The 14,594-nt window shown below is 42.0% G+C and overlaps 1 protein-coding gene across 7 annotated transcripts in view; it reads left to right on the top strand.

Moving 5' to 3' along the window:
* LOC310902580 (uncharacterized protein) overlaps positions 1–14,594 on the top strand; it is a 522,528-nt gene that overhangs the window by 317,213 nt on the left and 190,721 nt on the right. Inside the window, exon 21 of one of the 7 annotated variants that reach the window (XM_083844352.1) lies at positions 8,395–8,482. The exons of the other annotated variants lie outside the window; for them this stretch is intronic. Coding sequence (XP_083700478.1) covers positions 8,395–8,482 — 88 coding nt within the window. The remainder of the gene's footprint in view (positions 1–8,394; positions 8,483–14,594) is intronic. 7 annotated transcript variants of the gene reach the window in all.

Below are 14,594 nucleotides of genomic sequence, written 5' to 3'. Positions count from 1 at the left end.
CCCTTATTTGAACTTAATGCAGCAGGGGGTTGTGAACCAGTGGCATGTGCTAAGTTCATCATCAAAATACCGCCAGAAGTCACAGAAATTGTTTGCTTTTAGTGTTATTTTAGACATTATTGATTTGATTTGTTTCATGCTATGCAAGTATGCTATGTTGTTTAAGGTAACAATATGTCAGGGTAGTACGCTACGAAACAGAGAAAACCTAGAGGTGCACATTTAGTTCCCATTGCTTTCCTTAGAGCCAGTGAAAATAAAGCATTGCAAAGGAACTGCCTCAATCTTGACAGAATGAAGTCAAACAGTTGTACAGTGAGCCCAGCTTAGTGTCTTTTCCTTTTTGTATCTGTTCAGGATTTACCCTGATGCCAAGAAGGCTTATATCTATCCTATATAAAAAATAAATAGACTTCAAAGTCTAATACTTGTACTTTGGATAGAGGAAGGCGCAAACTCTTTTTCCCCTCCTTTTATTTCCTTCTATATCTTTTTGTAAAATGCACTTGATTCATGTAACAACATTTCCTTTCTTCATTAATGCTCACGCTTGACTAGAAAAGCCATCTCTGCCAGGTGTGCGAGCCTGGGTCGTGCGATGATTATACGTCTGTGGGATAAATGATGGGCTCCAGTTAAATCAGAAGTAGATAGTCTGTCATTCTGCTATCTTATAGTATTCTGCCAAAATCCTATGTTTAGAGCAGGAAAAGGTTACAAAACTGAAATCTCCAAAAAAAAACCAAAACACCTTAATGTTTTTTTTTGCTTTCAACAACATCTGAAAAGTATTTTCACCAGTTATGGTTCTATAAAACACTTTCTTGGTTCAGGATCTTTTCCCCTTCTAAACATGAATGCTATATAAAGCTTTCTTAATATGATGAAAAACCATTTACTTATTCTCCTTGGCTTCCTAAGGGAATAGTGTAAAAAACAAAAACAAAATAAACCTTTATCATTTCATAAAAGCTAGATTGAATTAAAGCTTCAAAAGTTTCAAGTTCTGCTCAGAAATTCTGATTTTTATTTACCTTACCTCTTTATCACCTTGGTAACACTACTCTAATTATGCAAAATAGCACAGTAGAATAGTGGATCCTGATTCCAGATCTTAAATTCCTCCTTTGCAAAATGGCTCTTACAGCTTGTAAGGACAGAAAACTTTACCATGAGCACTCAAGTCTTTTTCTGCAATGTCAATGTTTACTGCATTTATTCTTAACAAAAAGGGGGAAGTGGCCTTGAAATATGTATTTATGCTTATTCTATAGCAAGCTTTTAAGTAGTATGGACACGTGACACTATAACGTAACACAGCTTTTGCCCAAAAGGTGACAAAGAGCAGAATGTGAGCAATATAGGCAGTCGTTACTGATGCTCAAGTACTTGGAGTTTGAGGTCTTTCCTGGGACACTGATGTAAGAGAGTACGGAGAGACACAAATTTCTGCAAAGCAATGGTTTAGCTCAGAATTTTAATATAGAGAGCACCAAGGCGGCATCCCGTTATCTGAATTTTAATGACTGCATCTTTTTTATCCTGTCACTTGTAGGGAGGATGTGAGAGATTTCATGAAACATTAATGGCCCTAACTGCAGTCTTCTCCTTTTTCCCTTTCTTTCTTTCTCCCGGTGCGATGTAAAATACAAGTTGTGCAGTGGACTGGCTCTCTGCACGGCTGTGCACTGCTCGCTCATCTTGCAGCAGCGGCTGTGGTTCCTGCTGGGGCCGAGAGCTTCCACGCTGACTGCCCAGGGAGGAGGGAAGGGGCAGAGGGAGACAACCCATCAGCTATTTCAAATGTGGTATATATTTCCGAGGTTTTAAGTAAGGGGGGCAGCTAGCTGTTTTCCAGTAGGCTCAGTCTCATGTGTAGGTTCCCTCTAGCTGCTGGCTGGTTAAAGGATGAATTGTTAAAAAGGTGGGAAGCCACAGGGGTGTGAGCTCCTCTCTCCTCCTTGAGCCCCAAGATACAGGACTGAGAAAGGGCTGAAGAGGGACTAAATGTGAGCCAGAATTTTTGAAGGCTCATTGGATGCAAGGGCACACCAGGGAACAGGGAGGTTATTGTAAATGCTGGGCGTAACGGGCACTGCTGGGCAAAGTCCTGATCGATAATGAATTCCTCCAACAGCCAGTCTCTCAAATCTCAAAAGCATGCAGGGATTTGTTGGCATTTGACAGCATGCTCTCACTTTATAACTTTCCAGGAAACACATGGTTCCCAAGCCAAATGAAGAACCTTGAGGCAGATTAACGCAGTTTAACACGCGCGCAGAGGCCAAGCATATTGGGAATCCAGTTTGTGAGATGCTGTAACAAACAAAGAAATTCAGGACTCTGGTCCAAAAGATGCATATAGTTGTTCTTCAGTAAGAGTTCCCATTTATGTAGAGGATGCCTGCTACAAATGCTTTGTACAAATGCTTTGTACGATGCCACAATGTAGTGACTGTAATGTAGCAACAACCAGACTCAAACACTGACATGTTTATCTTCATCCAAAGGCAGTATTATGCATATGTTTTCAAATGAGGAGCCTGTAACCACATCATTGTGACATTTATATGCCAAGCTATCTGTGATTCTTTGGAAACCCTTCTCACGAGGACTCAAATATTGCGGCAACAAATGTTCTGCTAGCCAGGAACATCACCCTGTGAAACAAACAGAAGAGGTCTAGGGAAGCAAACACACAAGCAGTGGCTGTCGGGCTCACTGGGTTTCCATCTTCTCGTTACCTCCCCATTCCCTAGGCAGCTCCATGATTTGGGAAAAGCCTGACCTTCAGAAAAAAAAAATAAATAGTTTCTGCTTCCATTGGAAAACAGACTTTGCATTTCACTGGAACAGCACAAACACAGCTGACCCTTCCAAGAGCCAGGCACCCCAGGGAGCAGCTTTGGACTTTGTGTCTGTCTGGCAGCCGTGGGTGATTTAGTGACGGGGGACGCAGTTAGGGATGCGCTGCATGAAGGCGAGGTCTGCTGCCTTAAGTATGTCGTACTTAAAGCAGGGGTTTATGCAGAAAGGTGGGCTGGTTGCTGAAGCCTTTAGCTGTTATGTTTTGCTTTTCAGTAAGTGCTCGTTCAGGTTTCTTTGATTTTCTGCTCTGGGAGCACTGGTGAAGGCTGGAGAGGTGCCCTGGGTGTACGATGGCTGCTGAGAAGTGCTCAGGGTTTCCAGTCTGTGTGGGTGCAGGAACAATTTGTAACAGCGCTGGTTTTTCAGGGCTAAGCTTGGTAAGCATGGGTGCACTGAACAGCTGGAGAAGCAAATGGTCTGGCAATGCTTAGGTGCTCTGTATAGCCGTGGATGATTGAAGTTTTCCTCAGATGAACGTATGTATGAACAGGTCTGATGCATAGTTAGATGTAGTCCATTAGAGTGATCTATTTTGGAGTAAGTTTGTAAACTAATAATCAAGTCATGTTTTCTGTGCAACACACTGTGCTGCTAGTGTGCTGCAGAGCTGTGATAAAAGCAGCCACGGAATAAATAAGGCCCCAAAGAAAGTCAAATTGAAATAAAAGTTATTTGAAGCTAGCTATGTTAATTAAGTGAGCTCACACATTTCACCATGATTAATATGAGACGCAGTGGTAGAGCTCAGTATATGTGGGAGTTCATTTAGATGCCTGTAGTTCTACCTTTTTCTTTAACAAGTGCTTCTTGAATTAAATGGAAGTCTCTAATTGTAAAATGATCTCTGGTGCTGTCACAACAAATACATATATTCTGATACAAAAAGAAAACATTGTCTCTTTATGTTGTTTTCATTATTGTCTCAGCTTTTCTTAACTCTTTCCCTCTCCTTCACTCAGCACAAACTGTACGGTATTTCTAAGTGAAATGAGAATAAGGTAAGGTCATTATCAATTAATTTCTGTTTACAAGTGGCATTTAAACAAATCTAGTGTAATAATGTTGGATGCTTGGTTTAAATTCTGAGTACTAGTACTACTAGTACAGACATGACATTTTTTGATGGAGAAGAAACACAGAGAAGGGTGAACTTTTGTGCTAGGCTATATGATTGCATTTCTCTAGACTTTAGGCTCAAGGTTCTTCATTTGGCTTGGGAACCATGTGTTTCCTGGAAAGTTATAAAGTGAGAGCATGCTGTCAGCACTCCTTCGGGTGCTGAGCCCTGGAAAGAGAGTGGAGAACGCGTCTGAGTTTCGCACAGGGAGAGCTGGTTTTTCATACAACAAGCGGAACAGAATAGGTCAGCCATTGCTGACTGCACTGGAAAGCCCCACTACAGGTGTCTTTTCTTATTTACATGTACATGCAGTAACAACTTTGATGAAGGGACCTTCTCTCTTGAAAGAGATGTGAATGTTTTTGAGTGCTTGTTCTATACGATAACCAGAAGGCAGGTTATGTGCTCCCGGACTAACAGCTAGACTTTAAACCTTAGGGAAATGTCTTTTTCATAGATATCAAAGCTCTAATACAGAATTAAGGATTTTATTTTTTTCTAAACATCAAATTCTCAATCAGGAAAATGAAGAGCTGTAGTGAGAATCACCTTTCCCAGTGATGGTCTTTATCATTACTGTCAGAACCTGTGGATTATCATCTTGCCAGTGCTCAATTTAAATCATAACTCTCTGCAGAGGCAAAGTTGAAGCACTTGGTAAAGCCACATGGAAAGCGGTGGCGTTGGCCACGTATTGTAAGGAAGGATTTTATTGTAGGAGGCATGACTGACACGGACATGCTGGGCAGGTGGTGGGCAGGAGGTCTCCATCACGCCCTGAGTGCCAGGGCCAGGCTTCGCCAACACCTGCTCCGGGGAGATGGGTCTTACAGCCTCCACTGCCATCAGCTGTGAACGAAGAACTGGCTGTTTTGTTACTGTAAGTGTAGGCATGGCTCAGATCAAGCTTTATTGCATTCACCTTTCTTTTTCAGCAGATGATGCGGAAGGAACATCTTAAATAAATTACGCCGTTTCAGGGCTGACTCTCCGGGTGCTAAGCATCTCCATAAATACTTTTAAGAGGAAAAAAAATAAGCAAATGTTCAGTGAATAAATTGGGACTGGGACATATCAGAGTGCTATGATTTACAGCATAGCTGCTTGATTACTGCTGCCGTCTTCCAGCACACAGCGACACAATCTTTTCTCATTCTATATGTGCATAGTGCTTTTCACCACAGGGACATTTGGGTGTCTGAGGCTTTTGAGCTGGTACATGGTTAAGATAGTGGCTGGTCATACATGACACACACACACAATATTTGTTACCTCAGACTGGTTGTATCTTGGACAAGGATTTAGCAGTGGCCTCTGCTGCTGCAGGTTCAGGCGAGAGTTGTTGGAGTGGTGTAAATGACAGCTATGCTGCTACCAGGCTGGGCTTGGGTGCAAATGGAAACCACAATGAACCCTTCCTGCACTCGTTTCAAATGCTGTGTGGTGGCACGTTCTGCATCTGTTACAGTTCTTTGCAGCATTGCCTGTGAAGGCTGCACAGGAGAAATGCCTTGCCTCTCAGGGCATTGCCATTGCTCCACGTCGGTGTGGTGGAGCTCCCAGCTCTTCCTGGAGCAGAGTGCTGCCCCACTGCCTTTTCAGGATGGCCTGGCAACTGCAAGAGTAGCAAAAATACCAGAACAATGTTGAATACATCAGTTACTTCCAACTCCGTTGCTGAGCGTGCAGTGCTGTCCTTTCTGACATACCGCTGGATTGCGTAAGACTTTTTTTCCTTTTCTCTGAAAATATATCGTTCTCCTTATGGGTCTGTGTGTAATTGCAGCCACATTCTCCATTGCACAGAGCACACTTCTAACAGATGCTGGGCTGCTGGAGGATTAGGTTTCAGACGGGTTTTGAGTGTGCTTGGGAATCTATCGTCTTCATAGAGATACTGCTTTCTGTAACAAATTCTTATTATGTACTTACCCTTAGGTGTTTTCATTGCTGGAGATGCAATTTTCAGAAAGTCACCTGCCCATTAAATGCTAGTTGTACAGTTTGGGAGCTAAATTTTGGTCTCATATCCCTAGTTTAATTTTCCATTGACACAACTGACTTCAGCTGAGCTGCTGCAGATATAAATTAGTTTGATAGAAGGGAGAATTTGTCCCTTTCCTATTCAACCAAAATTGCCTGTTTTTAATGCCTGGAAAACTATAATCTTCTGTCTTTCTGACTTGCTTGATGCTTACCAGAATCCCCTGAAATCTATGTCAGAGATAAAAACATCCATTTTACTTGCTGCCTTAGTGATGTAACCCCCACCTTTAAATACTTGCACTGTTTTCCAGTCTGCATTTTATTTCAGTGTTTTACTCTCCGTATACTCCATCTGGAAGTGAGATGCTTGTATGACTGATGCTTAAAAAAAATGAGTAGGGCTAAGCGTTCTCCTCAAAGGCTGCATGTAGCTTTGCTTCTGTTTGTCTCTTTCCTCTTCATGTCTTTTTCCTGCACTTCTCTCTCCAGTCCGCATTACTCATCCACCTATCTCACCTTGTTTCCAAGGCCTTTTCCGTGGAATTTTCTCTTGCACGAGACATTCCCCTGTAAGGCCCACAGACTCGCTGTCTTGGATTGTATTTCCACCATTAACCAGTAGTTCAAAGCTCTTTTTCCAACATGCCTATCTCAAATTAATCTAAAAAGCTGACTTCCTATAATGTTAATGGCCCTTTGAGTCAGGGGGTAGAACCTGATCTAAAGGCCTGGGACAGTAGGATGCCTTGTCATCTGGCAGGTGTTTTGTATTCCCTTCTACCACTCCAGATAGAAAGCAACTGCACTGAACACATTGCTTCTGGAAGTGAGATCTGATTCAGGCCCCAAATCAAACACGCCCTGGGCACAATCCATGTCAGAATCTGGAGCAGTCCTCACTCCGAGCCCTGGGGCTGTGTGACACTGCAAACACTCAGCAGTTGGTGCCTCTGAATTTATGCCAAAATTAGGTTAGCTGCAACAATAGGTGAGATCAGCCTGTGCTAATCCCCCTTCCTGAAATGGTAGCTCTTATTTTCACGAAGCAAGAATTAGCTGTGTTATCTCTGTGTTAAAGATAGTGCTTATGTTGAGTATAAACTGTAATAAGCCTTGTGAACGTGTGGCAGTGTCAGGGTGACGCAAGCTTGTTCTTGCTCTAGGATTTACCAGGGCTGGCAGAGCTCCATGGGGGGAATAGTTATTTACTCTTGTCATGTGCACAACAGCTACCCCGTGTTGTTCCAGGCGCCCTCATTTACTAATGCCCATCCTAGTATTGAACAGAAGTGTTTTTATCACCAAGTAAACAAGTATGCAAGCAGGTTTCCAAACAAAGCAAGCAAACACAAATAAACCCCCAAAGGAATCAGTGTATTGGTGCAGCACAGTCTGTTAATGGAACTGCATGGATTTCTGTATTTGCCTAATACTAACCCAACTTTCTCAGCTGTTTACAGCAGGAAAAAATCACTGATTTGGGTTTAGATAAGCATTTAGGTTCCCCCACTCCATGAATTTCTTCATTTCATAGCAGCCCAGTAATCTTTCGCAGGACCAGATCAGGTGATTTTAAGTTCCTCTATTACTAAAGCTTTTGTGGTGCAGAAAAATGATTTTTAACCACTTCTGCCTACTTTTTATGTTATTTATTTCTATCATTTAAGAAGCTATTCTTTAGTTCAAGCAAGCAAAGTTTTATGGGTTTCATAGTTGCGTAATTAATCTGTAAGAACTTTGTATGGTATTTCAGAGAATGTGATATTCCTTGCCTTGCTAATATCTGAATATTTCTCTTTAGATTTCTGGTTTGATATTTACACTTAATGAATGAACATGAATCCAGGCTCTTGAGACCTGATCAGTTTTTTTGTGATTGACTGAGCTACCAAGGATAAATTTTTAAGTGTTTTTTCCTTCATTGAGATCTCATCTCTAAGCTGCAGTGGTGAAGAACTTGTGAGATCCTTCAGAAATTGTGAACAGCTCAAGAGTCAGGTTTTTGGATGTAATAGTGAGCAAGAAAATTTGCCATTTTAGCATTGTCTGCTATGCCTCAAGGTTGTAAAAATCTTTCTGGGCTAATTTTTTACAGTATGTAACAGTGTGGTTTTGTGGGCAGTGTGTGTGAGAGAGCAGTGAGCCAAAGCTAAGCACTTCTAGTCCCTGAAAATGAACAAAATCATCGTTAGGCCGTTGGGTGCATATCTCACAGCACATACAGCTGGATTTGGTGCTTTCTCTCTTTCTCTCTCTCTTTCTTTTATGGTAATATGAAGACATGTTCTACCACCAGGCATGTGGCACAAATATAAGCACGATCAGTCTGTTGAAAGTGCAAAGAAGAATCAGCAAACAATATTCTCTTTTTTTTTTTTTTCTTTGTCCCGGTATGCTAATTGGTCTGCATGTCCTTGAAGAGCAGTTATTCAAGAGCAGTGTTTGGTACCTGGAGCCCATGGAAAATGGCAAGGAGCTGCCATCTGCACCATGAATTTCCAGCATAAGGTACCTGTGGGGAAAGAAGATACTGCATAAGTTAGGACAAATATCCAGTGGGATGTTACCATCATAGAAAGAAGAGCCAAGGCAGTAATTGTGTAATGTGACTAAGCTTGGGTTCAATGTGTGTAGCTGAAGGGAAATCACCTCAGTGTTTATTGATCTATTTTTTCAGGCAAGAATATTTCCCCCATAGATCACCTCCTGTGGATCTCTGATATGGTAATGTTCCACTTGAACTGAAAACGATAACCTCCTTGCAGTTATTCCCATGGCTGTCGGTTTGATGTTAAGCACAGAGGCAATTACCTTTACCTTCAGTGGTCTTTGGATCCAGAACGGGAAGAGCTGCAGGAAGTCACTTGAGGAGTGCAAGGTTTAAAGATGCTGGGGCGTATTGGCTGGTGATCAGCTAATAATGGGTCAGAGGCTGTATTTGTTATGGGAAACATTTTATTCATGGCAGAAAAAATGGCTTTGAAGGACTTATTAGCAAATCAGCCCTGCAGGAGGCTTCATTGTAGCTACAAGTGCTGTTTGCTCCTATCTCAACTACCGGTAGGTTCTGCTCTGTCCTGCCGCACTTGAAACAGGTTTCTGTGGCACTGACACCAGCTCAGAGGCTGGTGTAAGCAGAAGGGAGCTGCTTAGCAGCAGCTGAGGGCACTTCAGCAGCCCAGATCTAGACCCTTACCAGATGCTGAGCCCATTGATTCTGAAAGTGTCATTTCAAGGATAAATGCGTGGACTAGAGATGTTATGTGAGAGTGTCATCCCTGTGATCACATTGTATGCACGTAATATGTATTTAGATTTACTGTTGTACTTAAATAGGCACAAATTTTCCTCAGTAAATAGTGTTGCATATATTGAGTGTTAAAAATGTTATTTTATTGATAAGAAACAACTGGTAAGTATTTGAGCACAAGCATGTGTCTATGCAGATGCTGTTGAATTATCAGTGAAAGCAGCACTTTAATAAATATTTAAGGATAGTCATCGATATTGCATGCAATTCTATACTCTGGTGGTTCCACAAAATACAACGGAATGGTCTATAACATTAGGATAAAACCACTGCATTAACTTTAATCTACACATAAGATTAGGGAGAAAATGCTGTTTTGTTCTTGTTGGTCTCTCTGTGTGAAAATCTTCCATATATCCTGTAAGGATCTACAAACGTAGATCTATGACAAAACAATTTGAATCAAAAGTGGAAAGAAACTATTGTTGAACAACAAAAAAATGCATATGCTGCATACCTGAATGCATCTTAGTCTCTGATTATAGGGGCAACTATCAGGAGTGATTCAATTTTTGGCTTGCCAGTCATCTGGGAAGAAACTGTCACCATCTGCAAAAGTGGCAGAAATTCAGAATATTTATAAGAGTTGGTTTTTATTTTACATCTTAATTCTCACCAAATAGTTTTTTAACAGTATATAGAAGAATTTATAGGCAGGAGGTTACATCTGAAAATGTTTTCATGAGAATTAGGTGAAGTTATTTGGCAGACTCAGCAATTCACTCCTTAGTATAATGGAGAATAATTCACTTTTAACCATTCAACCAATGACCTGAATTAATTTTTTGGGGAAAATATATTTAATCTCACTTCTGGATATTTTCAAAATGGCATTAGATCTGCTGTCTTTTGATTTTTCTTTGTGTCATAGAATATAATCCAGGACTGAGTCCTTACAGGCTAACCATGAACATGATGAGCACAGAGGGATAAGTTCTGCCAGGAAGGGTTGTCGGTTGTTCACCTTTGAGTTCTGATTGCACTAAAATGGAATTTCTTCAAGTATATTGTAATTGCTTTTTTCTTCAGGAAGCAATGAAGTAATACAGTGCCCATTGAAAAACCCTAGCTTAGCCTCTGCGTAGCTGAGCTAATAGTTCATACGGAAGGAAAGCTCCTTTGCTGGGACAGCCACATCTTTTACACATACCAAGAAACCGCTCTATTATTTTTGTTAAATGTGTCATGATATTTCCAGTACAGAAGTTCCTTTTTGTAGTCTTTTAGAGAGGTTATAAGATGCAGACTTTGCACCCCCATGATCAGTAATATTCTTCGCTTTGTCTTATTTTATTGTATGTAATAACGTAGGGGCTTTTTTCTCCCATCGATAGACTGTAATTCTGTTATGGATGAAGAAATTTCTGTTTGAATGTGCTAATGGGCATAATTCTCTAATAGCAGTTGATGCCTCCATAATAGATTTAGTTTATCTTCTGTTGCTGCATTGTCTTTGAGCTGGTGCCCGCAGATTGTTAATGGAGGGTCTTTAGAAAGCCTGGAAGGTTTGTGTGCTGCCTTACGTGGGCAGAGAATAACCATTATCGAGTCCCTGCCCCAAAGAACATATGGTGTAAAGAGGGAGAGAAGAGGAAGCAGGAGGGGGGATCAGCGTTGTGAAGGCAGTTAGATTTCCCACCCTCCAAAAAATACTGGCATTTCATGCTCTCTTGCAAAGATGGAAAGAAAGGTTAGGTTTGACTTAAAAGAAATTACAAAAATGTAGTAAGAAATATTGAAATATTTCATTTCTTAGCATTCCAAATTTAAACAAGTAAGAAGACAATCTCAGCATCATAACTTGGGGGGAGAATGGTTTGTGGAAGTGTTGCCAGTTCCCTTTGTTCTAAATCACCCTGAGCTCCTGCCAAGTCTCAAGTATCAGCACTGCAGTGTTTTAATACCCTGTTTGCCTTCCTTGACAAGATTTGTCAGACAAGTTGCACATACAAATTCCACTTTACACTGTAGTCCTGCATTCTGTACAGGACTTATAAAAAGTACTATTGAGCTCAATTTAAAATAATATTTTAAATGAAATTTTAGGCTGCCTACAATTATTCTCAAAAACTCTTTGCCATATACAGTTAGGTTATTAAATTATTGCCTATGTCGTAGAATGGAAGAGAGCAAAATTGAAGTTATATAAAAAGTAACACAATTTTGTACTTATTAAAGGACAGCTTTGTGAAAATGGGATCTTGGTATGAGACACCACTGTTTTGATTTTTACAAAACACAATCTACTCCGCATTTTGGTTGCCACTGCTTTGTATGCTGCTAAGCCTTGAAATTCTTCAGGCTGGCGTTGTCTCAGAAACTCAGGAGTTACGATCACCCAAATGAAAATGGGGAGAAGGGTGTGGGAGGCAAGCACATGTAAAGAAGAGAGTTGCTATAACACCCTTCAGCACAAATATACCATAGGAAAGAGTAAGCTCATTTTCCCACCCTTGTTTTCCCTTCTCTCCCGCACCCTCCTTATCCTCTCTCACTGCCCCCCTAATTGCCAAGCTGTTACATCCTACTCCTAAATAAGGCTTTTACAGCATTTCTTATGTGACCCTTCCACACAGGGTCACAGCAATCCTGCAGACGTGGCTCTGATGCAGTTTGTGACTTTCACCGGAATAACATGCTGGAGTTAACTCATCGCTCCCGCTGAGCGGTGTGTCTGTGAGGCCCTGCTGCCTTGAAGTGGATTAGATGGGGGGGGCGTGGTTCTGAGCAACTGAAGCCTCCCAGGGGCAGAATATGATGCTAATGGGATTATGGGGTTAATTAACCCCAGCTGATGAGGTTAATTAACTGGACATCAATTAGAATAGAATATGACGGGATATGGATGGCTCCTCAAGTTCTCGTATTGTGTCAGAGATGACTCCATGTCAGAAGGGATTCCAGCAGAGTTAACTCAGTTAGGTTTCACTCTGGTCAGTGGAAGTACCTGATTAGTTTCAATGGTGAGAAATCGTTTGGGTGGCAGAGATTACAAAGTGATTTAGAAAGGAAGGAACATGAACTACAGAAAAAAATGCAGTGGTCCTCAAAATCAGAATTTGAAAAACTAGTTAGAAAATAGGATCTTCTGAGATTGTTTTGGGGATTGAAGGGTACAAGAAAACAAGAAACCACCACCACCACTGCCAAAACCAAAGAAAACCAAACCCAGCAGTTATTGGGTTAGATTAGAGTGGAAGAAAAACAGTAAGCCACTCTGGTGCAACAGAAAGAGAAACAGAATAGTAGTAGGAGACAGTATGACTCTGTTATTTAAGTAATGGGAATGTAAACGCTGAGAAGAGGGCTGGCATCCTCACAGAGTGGACCTCAGTGCAGAAACAGCAGCCAGCCCAGAGCAGAGAGCAGGGAAGGACTGAGATGAAGAATATGTAGGTCCAATGTAGCAGGGCATGAGGATTTTCATCAAGACTGTGAGGGAAGACCTTGTGGAAGTATATCCGAGTGTAACGATCTGGGGATGCTTTTGGAAATTCATAACCAAGGTGTCTGCTGCTTGACTCCCTTCCCTTTCTCTGTGGTACCTCTGCCTTCTTCTTGCCCCTGTATATGCTCAGACCATTTTTCTCAAAACCAGTGACGTGGCTGAGAGTTCTACTTTTCTTTTGAACGTGATTGAACTTACTTTCCAGGCTTGGGAGCTGGCTGTCTGCCAGCTGATTTGCACAACCATTGTCTCTTTAGGACACTGGGATGAAAAAATTATGGGGAAAATTACAGGTCTTAGTTGAAAAAAAAATACAAGAACAAATAACTTAGTTAATGTCTGCACACTAGAGTGTATAGAGTGAATAACATGTTGAGAAACCCATACTGCTTATTTTTCATCAAAACAATATCTAGATCTGTTAGGATCCATTTTCCAGATATCCTCAACTGAGCTGTGGGAAAACCCTCAAGAAGCCTCCATTTATTATTTAATTTGACAGCCCAGAAACTTGCCCAGCAAAAGATGGGTTACGAGGAAACACACTCAAACCAACCCTCAGGCTGAAGAGGTTGCAGCACTTCCAGTCAGATCACAGAGAGTTCAAAATCATGCAAGCAAAGTGCAGTTCCCTGTTTGTGTCAGCATTAGATAAGTTGTGAGGAAACCGCGAGTAGTCCTGCGTGGCTGGAATGCGAAGCCAGCACGTCTTCGGGGAGAGATTGCAGCTCAGGGCTCACCTTCTGCGAGGAGGTTGCTGCTCCCCAGCTGCTGCTGATAGCCATCCCTGCTCTGAAATAGCCCTAGAATTGCTAATGATGACTGGGGCCAATAATATCACGCTTTTTTCCTTGCTAGTAAAAACAGTTATTTTCACAATAAGATGCAGTGCTTGACGGAGGAGAAAAAAATGACAATTTTTACCTTAACAGGAGTAATTTGGAAAACTGGAGTCATTTTAGGAACGCACTCCAACACAGCTGGAAATACATTAAAGGTGTTGGTGTTTGAGTTACTGAAAATGAGGGTAACTAGCAGCAGCCAAGCTGAAGGTGTGTGTTGGCCTGAAGGAGCTCAAGCACACCAGCACCAGAACATGTTCAGAGGGATCTGTACGGTTGCTGCAGAGCTGGAAAGCTCACCAGGAGGGCTTGCACTTTGACTTAAGGACTCTTTTGGGTAACGTTGCTTTTGTCTTTCCTAAACGTTAGTTTTTAATGACTGTGACCCCAGAGATTTGTTCAAATCAACTCGTGTGTGTGTCTTGGTCATTTCCATCCAGCTCTGCCAGCCCACGCTTACGTCAGTAGTGAGGGTAGTGGTGCTCCTGTGACAGCCCTGGTGGTCAGTGGCAGCAAAGTGCTGAGGGGGGGGTTGGTGTTCTGTGTAGCACTGGGGTCATATCTGGCAAATTCACCCTCTAATGCTGCAGAGTTGTTCTGGTATTTGCCAAGAGCATAGAAGCCATTATCCCTCAGTTGTGATGTGCTGGGAGGAAAAGGGTGTGTGTCACTTCTCCCCATGGCTACTTGGAGACACACCTTACTCGTAGCAGGAGTTATTCCCACGGAAGTGGGCACTGCCTCCCTCCGATGAAATCCTTCCGGCATGCTGTGGCACCAGCAGCTCGAGGAGCTGAGAATGTGAGCCAGCATCTTGGAGACGTTGCTGAGCCCTTCGGGAATGCACCGCCGAGTATTCACACACGTACTACATAGGGGGTGTCTGCTCATAAGCAGGTTTCAGTGACAGCCGAAGGATCTGGGATGGCAGCTCTGGAAACCACTGTGATTTCTTTGTCTCCAGCACAGGCAGTTCCTGGGCTGCAAGTTCTCATCCCATTTACCCCCCTTGCCTTGAAA

Source organism: Anser anser, assembly GCF_964211835.1.
Source record: "Anser anser genome assembly, chromosome: 7".
Taxonomy (NCBI): domain Eukaryota; kingdom Metazoa; phylum Chordata; class Aves; order Anseriformes; family Anatidae; genus Anser; species Anser anser.
The sequence above is the reverse complement of the archived record's forward strand: the minus strand, read 5'-3'. Positions and strand labels throughout refer to the sequence as shown.